The sequence below is a fragment of the Gigantopelta aegis genome, chromosome 11 (genome assembly GCF_016097555.1).
Source record: "Gigantopelta aegis isolate Gae_Host chromosome 11, Gae_host_genome, whole genome shotgun sequence".
In the NCBI taxonomy this organism is placed as follows: Eukaryota; Metazoa; Mollusca; class Gastropoda; order Neomphalida; family Peltospiridae; genus Gigantopelta; species Gigantopelta aegis.
The window spans coordinates 5,509,005-5,524,336 of record NC_054709.1 but is presented as its reverse complement, the minus strand read 5'-3'; the positions used below and the strand labels follow the sequence as shown (position 1 = coordinate 5,524,336).

Below are 15,332 nucleotides of genomic sequence, written 5' to 3'. Positions count from 1 at the left end.
ATTCTTCTCTAATTGATAATTCCATATTTTAGTAGCACTCGCAGGCTTTCTGCTAGAAAATAATTTGATTGTAGGTCATAAGAATAAAGCAAATCATATGTATTAGGTTATTTTGGGTTTGAAATTTTTTGAACTTGAAAACTGCATTTCCTGTACATTGACAAATTTTAAACAACAACCTTTTTGACAAAATAATTTCTTAAAGATTGGGTTATGGTTAGGGCGAATCATTATTGTTGTGCCATATATATAAAAAAAATTCTATAGTTCATTGTTTTTAATTTACTTCTTTTTTCTTTTTTTAAAGTTTAATATTATTTTTTACGTTTTTATTTATTTTTTTATGTATTTTATTTGTTTAACATGCATTGAGATGAACATCTTTGGTTGCAATTGTTTCCAACATGAAATACGTTCATGGTAGGCGACACAATTAATTTCGCAGAATTCTGGTCTTCAGAACGAAGATCTGCCCAACCTGACTCCCGAACAGCGGCGCCAGCTGGAGATGATTGACGAGATGCCGCTCTGTAAAGAGACTGAGATCTCATCCGAGGAGTGGGAGCTTAAAACTCCGGAAGAGAAGGAGAAAATACTCGGTAAAACTAGAGAGAAAATACTCGGTAAACTAGAGAGAAAATACTCGGTAAACTAGAGAGAAAATACTCAGTAAAACTAGAGAGAAAATACTTGGAAAAACTAGACAGAAAATACTCGGAAAAACTAGAGAGAACATACTCCGTAAACTAGAGAGAAAATACTCGGTAAAACTAGAGAGAAAATACTCGGAAATACTCGGTAAAACTAGAGAGAACATACTTGGTAAAACTAGAGAGAAAATACTCGGTAACACTAGAGAGAACATATTCGGTAACACTAGAGAGAACATACTCGGTAACACTAGAGAGAAAATACTGGATAAAACTAGAGAGAAAATACTCGGTAAAGGTAGAGAGAAAATACTCTATAAAACTGTAGGCTTTGTCTGACCACTTCAGAGAGTGCTCATTGTTTACTTCTGGCATTGTTAAGAGGCACCTGTAACCACCTACTATAGTCTCTTACCGTATTTGACCGGAAATAAGCTCATTGTGAGCTTAGCATGGGGTGGGCTTATTCTCAGACAAGGGGCCAGTTTTGTTGAGAAAAAAATAAAATAATAATAATAATAATAATTAAATGAACTAGGAAGAAAACAAAAATCGTTCAGTAGCACCTATTAATTATTGTTCCATTTGTTATTAATAAATAATAATTGTTTATTAATTAAATTGGGTTTTTTACTAGTATCTAATTATCAGAAACACACCTTCTATGTTACAATTAATGCTGAGAAGACTTAAAACAACAGCAATCAACAAACTCAATAGGGTATACAACATTTCTGACACAGGCAGCCAGCTTACACTACAAAGAATTGTTAGTCTAGGTCATTGTTCTTAGCCAATCAGAATAAGGTATTTGCCTAATTAGCATTAACTGCGGACCCAATGTGGTGGTAAAAATAGACATTGGTTTTGGTTCAGACTTGGGCTTGTGTAGTACTTCAAAGAAATACTGCAGGCATGAAATTGGAAACAATGTTATACACTGTTATTGTTAGACTGCTAAATCTTACTTGTGGTAAAATATTGTGTTACATTTGTGTTTAATTATCTGCAGGAGGTATGACCTTTTAAATGAGCTTTGAGCAAACTTGCAGTTTCATGTTGGGGGTGGGCTTATTCAAAGACATGGGCTAATTTCCGGTCAAATACGGTACTATCAACAGTTATTATCTAAATGCCATGGACCAAAAAAGCTTAACAGCCTTTTTAAAATATGCTGCCATTTGGTTCAACCTTCGTTTTCTTTCTACACATTCAGAAATAAGAAGGCAGGAGTACGAACGCAGGCGAAAAGAGTACGAACAGCTTCGTAAGCAGAAGAAAGGGAAAGTAGTCGGAGTTGGCGAGACTAAAAGACGCCGTAAACGTCAGACGGAAGGTGGGGAAGTGGCTCCGCCTGGCGTGCCAAAGAAACGGGCCAAGAAACAGAAGGGGAAAGACGGAGAGGTAGAGGAGAGGTCGGAAAATTTCATGCAGCAGCTGCGGAGTATGCCGGCAGTGCCACTGAGAGAACCGGCCATTCTGGTGAATAACTTCATTACCAGTCTCCACGGAGCCAGTCAGGAAGGTAGGCTGGTTTATTCAGCTGTGGTAGAGGGTAAAACGTTTAATAAACACGGGTGGGACGTAGTGCTCTTCGAGAATCTACACATGAGGGTGGTGGGTAACAATGTTTTACATGCCCACCACCACTTTGAACCGAGAATGAAGTTACAGGTAGCTCGTGCAAGGATAGCATTGCGCATATCCGGCAAGGGAGAGAATTCTGCAGTGTGTAGGTATGACTCCGGTTGAATAGCATATTTGTAGTGCTAGCACTAGGTAAGTATGGATCATAATGAAAATTAGAAAAAAAAATTCTCTAAAATTTGACTATGTATGCACAGAATAGAACATAGCAGGTGCACCAGGGCCCTATTCCACAAAGCGATCACCTTAAGTGCATATATTAGCTGTGCAGTTAGGTGATCTTAGGGCTAAAGTTTCTTCATGGATCGGTGCCCAGGCTTACAATATTTCATTTCATTTCAACTTGTTTCCATGCTTATATCCAATTACGGTTCAAGCATGCTCTCCTGGGCACACACCTTAGCTATCTGGGCAGTCTGTCCAGGACAGTGAGTTAGTTGTTAGTGGGAGAGAATTTGGTGTAGTGGCATTACACCTACCCACTGAGTTGTTAAAACTTGCTCTGGGTGGGAGCCTACCTACCTACCTTATGTCTGATGACTTAACCACGACACCACCAAGTCTGATGCTCATAATAAATACTTCCATCACCCTAATGATAAGCTTTAGATCAGCCCTTGTCTGGTATTCTGTTTGTGACATCTGCATAATAATTTACCATTTGATAATGTTCTTTATTATCCACATAGTTCAAGATATTCAGGGAAATATAACCAGTATGACCCACGTGTGTCATAATTATTTCACATACACAACGAATGACGTAATTTTGTGAAGCGACGTCATAATTTAATGCAGCTTCCCCAGTGTAAACGCTTATCAAAATGACGTCATTTCGTCATCTCTTTTTAGTTACGTTTGAAACGTTTTGACATGGTCCATCCTTGCTATTCACGAAAATAATATTTTGGATAATGTGGATAATAAAGAAATTATTACACTCGTATGTTAATCATGCTCATTTTACGAAACTCATCTTGGAATTAATAATCCTGACACTCGTTTTGTAAAATCAGTACGACACACAACCTCGTATAATAATCTCTATTAATACAATTTTTTTGTTAATATTTTGACAGCTGGAAACCAAATGCGAGGAAGCTATGGCCGAGCTTATCTAGAAAATGTTCCTGACGTCTACGGAAGTCTTCAGCTTCCTCATTCCCAAGGACTGCGCGGTCTCCCCGGAGGAGACATCGCTTCCAGGCGCCACCTCATTGGAGAGAGTGACGGTGCCACATTCACAGGTATAGTGGGATCACTTTAATATGTTGTTTACTTCCAAGTTACATCAAGTTAAGTGTGGGACGTAGCCCTGTGGTAAAGAGTTCGCCTGATGTGCGGTCGGTCTGGGATCGATCACCATCGGTGGGCCCATTGGGCTATTTCTATTTCCAGCTAATGCACCACAATTGGTGTATCAAAGGCAGGACAAGCTCTGGGTCTGCAGAAAATTATCTATTAAACTTCAATAATTGCAAAAACCCAGTAATATTGTAATAAAATATCAATTATTACATAAAATTATTTCGCCAAATTAAATTTAATGACGAGAGAACTAGCCTTTGTAAATATGTGGTTTCTATCTCATAATCTCTAATTTTAATGATAACAGAAATGGCTCTGGTAAACATGCGATTTCTCTATCTTAAAGGTAGAGTAAACTCAAACACGAAATTTATGTGTTGGAAAGATGCATATCCGGTCCACCAGCACATACTGACACTTTAACAAATGATTATTCATGCTAACTGGGGCCAGCCATTTTGTTTCGTTTTTGTGACGTCCTGTGGTATAGCTTGGGGCGAAGTGACGTCAGCTCCGTCCATCTGCTCTATGCACAGTGTAAACAAATGCTCTAATTTACGACAAGGAGCTTCGCTTTCATCAACCTGACTTGTAAAACAACATAAATGACTTGATAGTATAATAAACTATGGAACTAAATATGTTTCAATTTGCATCAATAGAACGAAATGGAGTTACAGTATTTTTCTTTTTTAAAAAATCCAAAGAAAAAAATAACATCATATTAAGCCTATTGGTATGCTATGTTCGAGCAAAAACGACCACTCATGATACCCAAGTGATAATTTCCTGTTCTTTGGGACTACATAATTGGTCAAGTTTTGTGATTTTAGATGGGAAAGTCAACTTAATCAAGGGTTTTACAGAATTACTTACAGTAATAAAGCAAGACGGCTGATCGATTACGATTAGAGGGATGTCCTTGCAGTTAACACACAATACCCTGTGATCTTAACAAAAGAGGCACGTCTTTTTAGTGTGTCTAGACACAGTGTCTGGGGACCGTCTAAATATACACCTGCCAATCAGGAACCACAGGTATAGGCCACGGAAAAAAAAGAAGATCAATTAACTAAGAAAACACTCCGATTATTATTTCAGTACATGGGTTAATTTATGTACAAACCATAATACAGTTATTTAAACACTTTGACAATGTTGGTTTATTTTGTATTAAAAGTAATATTAATTGTTGCTGGCTTACTGGGATGACTATTATTACAGAATATTGCGATGCATCCGCAAAAAATCAGGTATGTTTTGTTTCTTCAGTTCGAAGACTAATTCCTGATGTGACACGTTAGGTATTACGTAACCACCAGTTCGCCAGAGGGCGTATTCACTGGGATGGTACAAAATGGCTGCGCCCGTTATATATAATAGCCGTCACATTTAACCATTTTATTAATTAACTATACGATTATACTTGTTGACATTAAGCAATAATGTGCATTATATATCGTTGACTTACCATTTGTGACACCCAATAGCCGATATGTATTTTTGTGCTGGGGTGTCGTTAAACAAACATTCAATCATTATATATCGTTGAATATGCATACCAGGTCAAATGCCTTGATTGTCCCTTCCTTTAATCTTTAATTTTAATGGTGACTTTTCTTTGTCGGCTTACTTGTTACAACCAACATAAAGTGAGTTTCTAACAATACTTGTTTCAGAGGAGCAGCGGTATCACCTGATGACGGAAAAAGCGTTTCTTAACTCGGGACTTGGTGCGCCCGGTTCGCAGTTGCCGCATTTCATGCAGGGTGACCCCAGGATGAGACTGCCAGTCCTCCCACCCCACCCCAGGGTTGAGCCACGCGGGGAACCGCCACTTAGGTACGAAAACTAACCTTGTTATTTATTTGTGAACGTCTGAATGGGAAACGAAAACCGTGTGCAGGACGTAGCCCAGTGGTAAAGCGCTTGCTTGATGCACGGTCGGTTTACGATCGATCCCCGTCGGTGGCCCATTGGGCTATTTCTCATTATAGACAGTTCACCACGACTGGTATATCAACGGTTGTGGTTTCCTCTCTAAGACTATGTCAAAATTACCAAATGTTTGATATCCAATAGCTGATGATAAATAAGGCTGGTATGTACTATCCTGTTTGTGTGATGGTGCATATAAATGATCCCTTACTACTAATGGAAAAATTTAGCAGATTTCCACTTTGACTGTCAGAATTACCAAATGTTTAACATGCAATAGCCGATGATTAATAAATCAATGAGCTCTAGTGGTATTGTTAAACAAAACAAACTTCTTCTCTTAGACTACATGTCAGAATTACCAAATATTTGACATCCAATAGCCGATGATTAATAAATCAATGAGCTCTAGTGGTATTGTTAAACAAAACAAACTTCTTCTCTTAGACTACATGTCAGAATTACCAAATATTTGACATCCAATAGCCGATGATTAATAAATCAATGAGCTCTAGTGGTATTGTTAAACAAAACAAACTTCTTCTCTTAGACTACATGTCAGAATTACCAAATATTTGACATCCAATAGCCGATGATTAATAAATCAATGAGCTCTAGTGGTATTGTTAAACAAAACAAACTTCTCCTCTTAGACTACATGTCAGAATTACCAAATATTTGACATCCAGTAGCCGATGATTAATAAATCAATGAGCTCTAGTGGTATTGTTAAACAAAACAAACTTCTTCTCTTAGACTACATGTCAGAATGACCAAATATTTGACATCCAATAGCCGATGATTAATAAATCAATGTGTTCTAGTGGTATTGTTAAACAAAACAAACTTTTTAACTTGTTTTTTATTTGATTAACGACTTTGTCTTTATTATTTCTTTAACTTTGTTTGACACCCAGTGGCCAATCTCTATTTTTGTGCTTGGGTGTCATTAAATATTCTTTCATTCATTCATTCATTCACTATTTCTTTAGTGATGGCTAAAAACTTTGTTTTTATTTTTTTAGTGACAGTCCAGACACTGTCATTTCTTCATCATCACCAGAATGTAGTTTCAGCGAACCAGCCCCAGACTTCCCAGCGCTACGACCCATCGACCTACCCAAAGAGGAAAAGATGGACAGAATTTCATCGCCTATCGTGCCCATTTTACACCCCATTCCCATCAAATTGGAAAAAGGCCTGGTAAAAACAGACGTTGACGAAGAATCCATGTTTGGAGATGCAAACACCATTTCCGACCTCACCAACATCTCGATCTCCGACAAGAAGGAAATGTTCGACCCGCTCGGAAAAGGCCTGCTCACGACCAAGATGCCGGCATTGACGTCGAGTTTGACCCGACCTTTCATGGACCCAGGGATGGACCAGCAGGTTTCTGTGACCTTGACCTTGTCTGCCACAGCGGCGGAAGACATCGGTGGCGTGATGTCTGCAATTGCCGACTTGTTGAAGATCGCTGTTCCACCGACATACGAGATGACGCGAAGCCCGTCGCCGGATTCGTTCAAAACAACCGTGAAACGTGAGTTGATTCTTATATAATGGAGTTGTTTAATATTTTGACGGCAGGACGTAGCCCAATGGTAAAGCAGTAGGTCTGAAATCAATCTCCGTCGGTGGGCCCATTGGGTTATTTCTCATTCCAGCCAGTGCACCATGGCTGGTATGTCAAAGGTCCTGGTATGTGCTATCCTGTCTGTGGGAAGGTGCATATAAAAGATCCCTTGCTACTAATGGAAAAAATGTAGCAGGTTTCCTCTCGAAGACTATATGTCACAATTGCCAAATGTTTGACATCCAATCAACAAATTAATTAATGATTTATAAATCAGTGTGCTCTAGTGGTGTCGTTAAACAAACCAAACTTTTTTTTGTTTGCATTTGATGCAGGTTATATTTATTTATGTTGTAAATCTCACTGTGAATTTTCTGTTTAGGATTTAGCTATGACAGGCCATACCTAATAGGAGGGGGGGGGGGGGGGGTGTGCAATGAGAAGTTGTTCCCCTTGATTGATATGAATAAACTGCCCTTCTTTAATTTAAAAGTGCCTTTTGTCTAGCTGGTCTGATTATTGGCTTTTAATGTTTTAGAATAATATAGTGACTTCTGAAACTTTATGTAGCCCAGTGTTAAAGCGTTCGCCTGATGCACGTTCGATTTAGGATCGATCCTCGTCGGTGGGCCCATTGGGCTATTTCTCGTTCCAGCCAGTGCACTACGATTGGTATATCAAAGGCCATGGTACATGTATATGTTAAGTCTGAGATGGTGCATATAAAAGAACCCTTGCTGCTAATTGGAAAGAGTAGCCCATGAAGTGGCGATAGTGTGTTACCTCCTTCAATATCTGTGTGGTCCTTGACCATATGTCCGACGCCATATAACTGTAAATAAAATGTGTTGAGTGCGTCGTAAAATAAACCATTTCCTTTCCTTTCCTGAAACTTTAGTAGCGAATTGTGATGCCTGTCTGAACCAGGGATTTATCCAAGATATTTTGCCGTGTTCTCATATCTGATGAGATTGGGAATGTTATATTAGGAATTTTCAGTGCCACTTTCTTTTGGGAAGGGGCCTATGTTCGGACTAAAAAAACGCCTAGATAAATTGATGACTAATCATAAGTATTTCCAGGTCAGTTAAATTTTTTTATATATACTGATAGAAAGAAGTAAAGGAATGCATGGTATTTGAGACCAAATGTAATTCACTACTGGAGTGTTTATTTCTGTATAAAATTCAGAGATATATTGTGGCACTGCATGTCAGTACTGTGGGGTTGACGTCCAGTAACACGGTTAATTTCCTGATACTTGTGGGCGAGGATTTTGGTTGTAGGCAACATTTGATGTTACTACTCGCGTGTTCCTTTATTTCTTTCCATCAGTGTATTTCTTTCCTTAAACTACTTGAGATGTATTCTAACGGACTGACATTTGTAACTTCAGACAAGGAAGAAGCCGTTGACATCAAAGCGCTAATCAAGGCAAAGCCGAAGTTTTGTCGTCATTGCGATGTGGTCGTTCTCAGCTCGGCAATCCGAAAGAAAAAGTCGGAACTAGCATTTCTCACCAAGGAGGACCAGGTCTGTTCTTTTAATTATCTTGTGTAAACAAACATTCCTTTCATCTACTAAAAAATGTTTCTTTGTGGTGGAATATAATTGACAGCTGACATCAGTGAAACCTGTCCTAACTGGATCAAGCCAGGTACATAATATTTATCCTGATTTAAACAGGATTCAGTTTTCAAAGCGTTGCATTACAGAATTTTAAAAAACTGGGGACTATGAAATTTGGCCTCTTTTGACAGGATTTCGGTTTGTTCCGGGTGCGTTTTAGACAAAGTTTCACTGTGGTATAAAATACTGTCAAAAACTGCTCATCATATTGATTATCTGAAAGAATGCTATGCATTTTTGAGCAGCAATTGCCACCTGTTTTCTTATAGTTTGAAACCCTGTTGATGTTTTTATAGGATATTAAACGAGCTTTCATTTCATATCATGTTTATGTCCTGAGTAAAATAATTTTCAGTTGTCACGAGCTTTAGCGAGTGACAATGAAAATTATTTCACTCAGAACATAAGCATAATACGAAATGGTAGCAAGTTTAATATCCTATTTATTACCCATAATCGATCTTAATTTATATCACTCATCTCATTTCGTTGATGTTCCTGTAAAGTTGTAGTACGCCAATCGATGACGTCAAAAGTGTTACGTCCCACTTGGAATTCTAGTGGGACGTATCACTTTGATATGTACCAAGATATTTTTAACCATATGTGTAATAAAAAAATTTAACTTCAGGAAAATGAAGACGAGGAGTTGATATTCTGCAGCATGAACTGTTACATGCAGTTCTCCATAACCAACAAGTCTCAACAGGAGAGTGAACCGGCTAACATCATAGAGCACAAGAGTGACACCACACCCTCGGCCTCCCCCCTGCACCTCCCTGTCACATCGGCACTGTCCATCTCGACCACACCGCCGGTAACGCCCGTATCCACCGGTCAGCAGCCAGCGACTCCAACCACCCCGGCATCGTCATCTAATCAGAGTATTACGAAATCACCACTCTCGTCCCCCATGCTGTCGAGTCCGTCAACAAAGCCAAAAATTGAAGAGAAGCTGGCGAAGAAACATCGGCGTAACAGCAGCACGTCACAAGAGGTGTGGCCACCCAAGGTAAGTAGTTCAGGGTTCAATATCGCGAGTAAAACATTCGCCTATACGAGTGAAATTCTGCTGTGGTGATTTAAATTTTCATAACAGTTGTCTTTTGGTGAGTATATTATTAATACTTAACTGCAGTCTGCGAGTAAAAATCTCGAGATGGCTAGTATTTATTTTTCATTTACTAGCCAGTTGGTGTTTTAATTAGAAATATTACTTTGCGCCCTGTAGTTGTGTAATGTTTTAAACTCAGGGTCCCAACACCAGGGCTTCTAGATAATGGTAGCCCCACTCCCATGGCTAGTGATACTTAATGTTGGACTAGTAAATAACTACAAAACTTTGTCAACTTCTGCGTTTAAGTCTATTTTGTAAATATGAATATTATGCCCTTTCCCCAATCTAAAGGCTTTTAAGCTTTGGTATATCAAAGACCATAGTATGTGCTATCCTGTCTGTGGGATGGTGCATAAAAAAAAAAATATCCTTGCCTCAAATGGAAAAATGTAGCGAGTTTTCTCTCTAAGACTATATGTCAAAGTTACCAAATGTTTGACATCCAGTAGCCAATGATGAATAAATCAATGTGCTCTAATGGTGTTGTTAAACGAAACAAACTTTAACTTTCCATTTTTTTTAATGCCACCTGAAAATTGTTCCTTTTCTTGATCGTGGATGAAATGTTCACAGTAAAATCTTACTTTGTCCATTGTGATTTGAATTTTTACATGACATCTTTATTTCCTCAGCCTCTGGTGAAGAAGTGGAAGGAAATACGATGGAGAAAATGGACGATCACGATCGCTGAATCTTTGGAGAAGAGAGAACAACGGTCGCCCAAGAAGTTGAAAAAGGTTCGATTAACCACAAAAACTAGGATATACTTAAGGACCAAGGATCATTACTTGCTATGTCATAATATTAATGAAAGTTTTGATCAAAGATGACTTCTAAACATCGTTTCAGTAAAATTTGACCCATGATACATTACACCCTAATATCTTGCACACAATGGGTTTTACATGCATTTACGAAAACTACTGAATTTCACATTAAGCTGGGGATCGGGACGTAGCCCAGTGGTAACGCCCTCGGTCAGTGTGGGATTGATCCCCGTCGGTGGGCCCATTGGGCTATTTCTCGTTCCAGTCAGTGCACCACGACTGGTATACCCAAGGCTATGGTATGTGCTATCCTGTCTGTGGGATGGTGCATATAAAAGAACCCTTGCTGCTAATCGAAAAGAGTAGCCCATGAAGTGGCGGCATCAGGTTTCCTCTCTCTATCTGTGTGGTCCTTAACCATATGTCTGATGTCATATAACCGTAAATAAAATATGTTGAGTGCATCGTTAAATAAAACATTTCTTTCTTTCTTTCCATATAACAGTAAATAAAATGTGTTGAGTGCGTCGTTAAATAAAACATTTCTTTCTTTCTTTCCATATAATCGTAAATAAAATGTGTTGAGTGCGTCGTTAAATAAAACATTTCCTTCCTTTCTTATCCCTTTCAAGAAGACTTTAGTTGTAAGTTGCAGAAATTATATATAGAATAACTAGTTAATGATGTCGGATATCTGCTTTATCCTGTGAAGGTAAGAATGGGAAACATTCAAAATGTATTTTAAACAAACTGATTTTACTGTGATATGGGTTTTTTTTAACGTGATTAAAAATCTGGTGATCCTAAGTTAGGAGCTTTTTATTTTTGAATATAACAGTTGAGTATGTAATCCATTAGTTGCATAACTGACAAACGAGCAGAACACTAATTTGTGTTAAATATTCTGCCCTGCACTCGTTATATAGATGCTGAAAAAAAGCAAGGCATAATTTCACGTTTTGTTTTACTATGTTTGACTAACAACAGATTAAACTGTAGGTATGTTTTGTCTTGTCAACAGTAAAGAATGCAAAAAGTGTTTGTAATAATTTCTTGTTTTCTTTTAACTCTGGATAAAATATGTCTAAGTACTTGTAATAATTTCTATTTTCTTTTTAGATCTGGAGAAAGCATATCCAAGTGCTTGTAATAATTTTTTGTTTTCTTTTAAATCTGGAGAAAGCATGTCCCAGTACTTATGACATTTTTATAAAAAATCTTTTTTTTTTTTTTTTTTTTTTTTTTTTTTTTCTTTTTTCTTTTTTTTACATCTGAAGAAAGCACATCTCTGGAGAAAGTATGTCCAAGTGCTTGTAATAATTTCTTCTTCTTTTTTTAGATTTGAAGAAAGCACATCCAAGTACTTGTAATAAATAATTTCTTGTGTTCTTGTTTTCTCCTAGATCTACTTACAATTTGTTACACCCAATAGCCGATATGTATTTTTGTGCTGGGGTGTCGTTAAACATTCATTCATTCATTCATTCATTCTTCTAGATCTGGAGAAAGTACGTCCACTTGATAAAACCGAATCCGAAGTCTGACGATAGCCGAGGTGAGGACGGACGGTCTAAAGATAGCCGCGTTGAAGACACTAGGGTTTGTGCGTTCTGTCTCGAGAAAGGTGATGGGCACACAGACAGTGCTGCAAGGTGAGACTACTCTTCTTACTTAGCTTTCTGGTTGACGTCGCAGTGATCTCCCTTTATCTTGTAGTCCATCAAACCAATTTTCATGATAAAATTTCTATCTGAATGTAAAGTTCTATTTTTTTCACCTCTTTTTTTTTTTATCACTAGTTTTTATTTAAATAAATGCATTTTTGACATGCCAGTTAATATATAACTGGCCTCGGTGGCGGTAAGTACTGGGTCCGCAACCCAGTACTGGCTCCGACCCAGAGCGAGTTTTAACAACTCATTGGGTAGGTGTAAGATCACTACACCATCTTCTCTCTCACTAACATCTACTGAGCCAGTATCTGGCGGCAAAACCAGTATCTACCAGCATTATGTCTGATGGCTTAACCCCGACACCATCGATGCCGGTACCGCCAGTACCTACCTGCCTTATGTCCAATAGCTTAACCATGTCAATTTGTTTTTCATCCCTAGACTTCTGAACATGGACGTCGACAAATGGACTCACCTGAACTGTGCCCTGTGGTCGTACGAAGTGTACGAGACCGTGAACGGTGCCCTGATGAACGTTGACGTCGCGTACTCGCGCGGCCAGGCGGCGGAGTGCGTCGTGTGTCACAAGGTTGGTGCCACACTCAGCTGCTTCAAAATCCGATGCACTCACTCCTACCACCTCATGTGTGCGAAAAACACAGGCTGCGTCTTCTTCCAGGACAAGGTATGTATGTTTCTTTGTTTTGTGACTGTAGTGTCGTTATTTTATCAATTTATTCAGTCCCAGGGACGGGATGTAGCCCAGTGGTAAAGCATTTGCTTGATGCACGGTCGGTCTAGGATCGATCCCCGTCGGTGGACCCATTGGGCTGTCTTCTCGTTCCAGCCAGTGCTCTACAACTGGTGTAACAAAGGCTGTGGTATGTACTATCCTGTCTGTGGGATGGTGCATATAAAAGATCCCTTGCTACTAATGGAAAAATGCAGCGGGTTTCCCCTCAAAGACTATATGTCAAAATAAGCAAATGTTTGACATCCAATAGCCAATGTTTACTAAATCAATATGCTCTAGTGGTGTCATTAAATAAAACAAACGTTGTTTTTTCCTTTTTTTTGATATGTTCAGCCATTAATTTTTTTATCTTTTTTTCCTTTCTGTTTTTCAGACCCTGCTGTGTTCGCTGCATGCTTCAAAAACTGACACTGTGGAAGGCATTCTCGAGTCTCTTGTGGTTTTCCGACGAGTTTACATCAACAGGGATGAAGATAAACAAATAGCTAGGTAAGAGAGAAAAGGATTCTAATTCAAAACATTTGTAAGAAATATGTCACATGTAAATGTCCATGGCCACAAAACATGTTGTGGAAACAAATTCTAATATAGTCCACAACAAACAAAAAATGCCATGGAGAATGAAAAACTCCACAGCATTGCCAATTGCCGTGGCAACTGAAAGGGGTTGTACGCATAAATTTGTTTCTCGATGAAGTGCCAGACATTAGTGAAACATATGGTAGATTGTAATAGTTAGAATAACAGCTCTTTTCAAGCATGATGGCACTTTAGCAAGTTTTATTTATCAGGGGTGGGAATTCTCCTCGGATCAATCAGCTGTTTTCCTCTCATGTAACATTGCATTTCCACACATTTTAATCGTCCTTTGTAATAGTTAGAATAACAGCTCTTTTCAAGCATGATGGCACTTTAGCAAGTTTTATTTATCAGGGGTGGGAATTCTCCTCGGATCAATCAGCTGTTTTTCTCTCATGTAACATTGCATTTCCACACATTTTAATCGTCCTTTTCTCCAAAATGTGTCAGATGGCACAGATTTTAACTTTTAACCTAGGTTTTCAAGAATTTTTGGGACCCCTCTAGATTTCCTCTTTTTCACAGTTCATCGATTCCCACCCTTGATCTATATGATAGCTTTTCTATAATGAAATAACCAATCTACATTGTCAGGCTTTTTGCCAGAAAATAATTTGAGGGTACATAATAAAAACCAAAACAGATCATAAGTGTTTACATTAGGATCAGCTGTTTATGTTGAGTATTGTGTTTATATATTTGAGTAGGTGTTTACGTTAAGGTCTGCTGTTTATGTTGAATGTTTTGTTTATATATTTGAGTAATTGTTTACATTTTATCAGCTGTTAATGTTGTTTATATATTTGAATAGTTGGTTACGTTTTATCTGCTGTTAGTATTGTTGTGTTTATATATGTGAGTAATTGTTTACGTTTTATCTGCTATTTATGTTGAGTTGTGTTTATATATTTGAGTAGTTGTTTGCATTATTATCTGCTGTTTATGTTGAGTTGTGTTTATATATGAGTAATTGTTTACTTTTTATCTGCTGTTTCTGTTGAGTATTGTGTTTCTATGTTTCAGTATGATCCACCGAGACGAAGGGTCTCACATCCTACGAGTCGGATCTCTGACACTGCACAATGTGGGTCAGCTTCTACCACACCAGATACAGACGAACAAGTTTAACACCAAGGACTACATTTACCCAGTTAGTAAACTTAACAATCATTGTTTTTAGTAGTGTATAGAATATTGCTTTAACACCAGATACAGACCAACAAGTTTAACACCAGGGACTATATTTACCCAGTTAGTAAACTTAACAATAATCATATTTAGTAATGTATAGAGTTTATAGTTGCAATGTCAATATTTTTATCATTTAAGTGATAAAGTTGCGATGCATAGCATAAAGTGTTAGTAAAAGAATGTTTTAACAAACATTAACTAAATTTTAACGTGTGAATGAAGAAGAGTTTTAAAATTAAACTAAATGATGTGGTTTGTACTTTTAGGTTGGATTCAAGACAAGTCGTTTTTACTGGAGCACGCGTAATCTGTACAAACGATGCCGATACATCTGTAGCATCTCGGATATGAATGGCGGGCCCGAGTTTACGATCAGGATCCAGGAACGCGATTACGAAGACATTATCCTCAAAGAAACGACACCGAATGGTAAATTGTCACACTATTTCTTGGTTTTTGTACACATTTAATTTATATATACTGTTCTTTCCTGTCTGTTGGAA

The 15,332-nt window shown here is 38.0% G+C and overlaps 1 protein-coding gene across 6 annotated transcripts in view; it reads left to right on the top strand.

The window, feature by feature from the left end:
• Nucleotides 1-15,332, top strand: part of LOC121385360 (histone-lysine N-methyltransferase 2C-like) — a 185,323-nt gene that overhangs the window by 153,058 nt on the left and 16,933 nt on the right. For 5 of the 6 annotated variants that reach the window (XM_041516013.1, XM_041516015.1, XM_041516012.1 and 2 more), the window contains 13 exons: nucleotides 446-599; nucleotides 1,867-2,175; nucleotides 3,377-3,544; nucleotides 5,285-5,447; nucleotides 6,569-7,086; nucleotides 8,516-8,652; nucleotides 9,380-9,760; nucleotides 10,498-10,602; nucleotides 12,130-12,284; nucleotides 12,747-12,990; nucleotides 13,433-13,548; nucleotides 14,662-14,788; nucleotides 15,096-15,258. In XM_041516013.1, the coding sequence (XP_041371947.1) occupies nucleotides 446-599; nucleotides 1,867-2,175; nucleotides 3,377-3,544; nucleotides 5,285-5,447; nucleotides 6,569-7,086; nucleotides 8,516-8,652; nucleotides 9,380-9,760; nucleotides 10,498-10,602; nucleotides 12,130-12,284; nucleotides 12,747-12,990; nucleotides 13,433-13,548; nucleotides 14,662-14,788; nucleotides 15,096-15,258 (2,740 nt within the window). The remainder of the gene's footprint in view (nucleotides 1-445; nucleotides 600-1,866; nucleotides 2,176-3,376; nucleotides 3,545-5,284; nucleotides 5,448-6,568; nucleotides 7,087-8,515; nucleotides 8,653-9,379; nucleotides 9,761-10,497; nucleotides 10,603-12,129; nucleotides 12,285-12,746; nucleotides 12,991-13,432; nucleotides 13,549-14,661; nucleotides 14,789-15,095; nucleotides 15,259-15,332) is intronic. The other variant, XM_041516011.1, reaches the window with a different exon arrangement.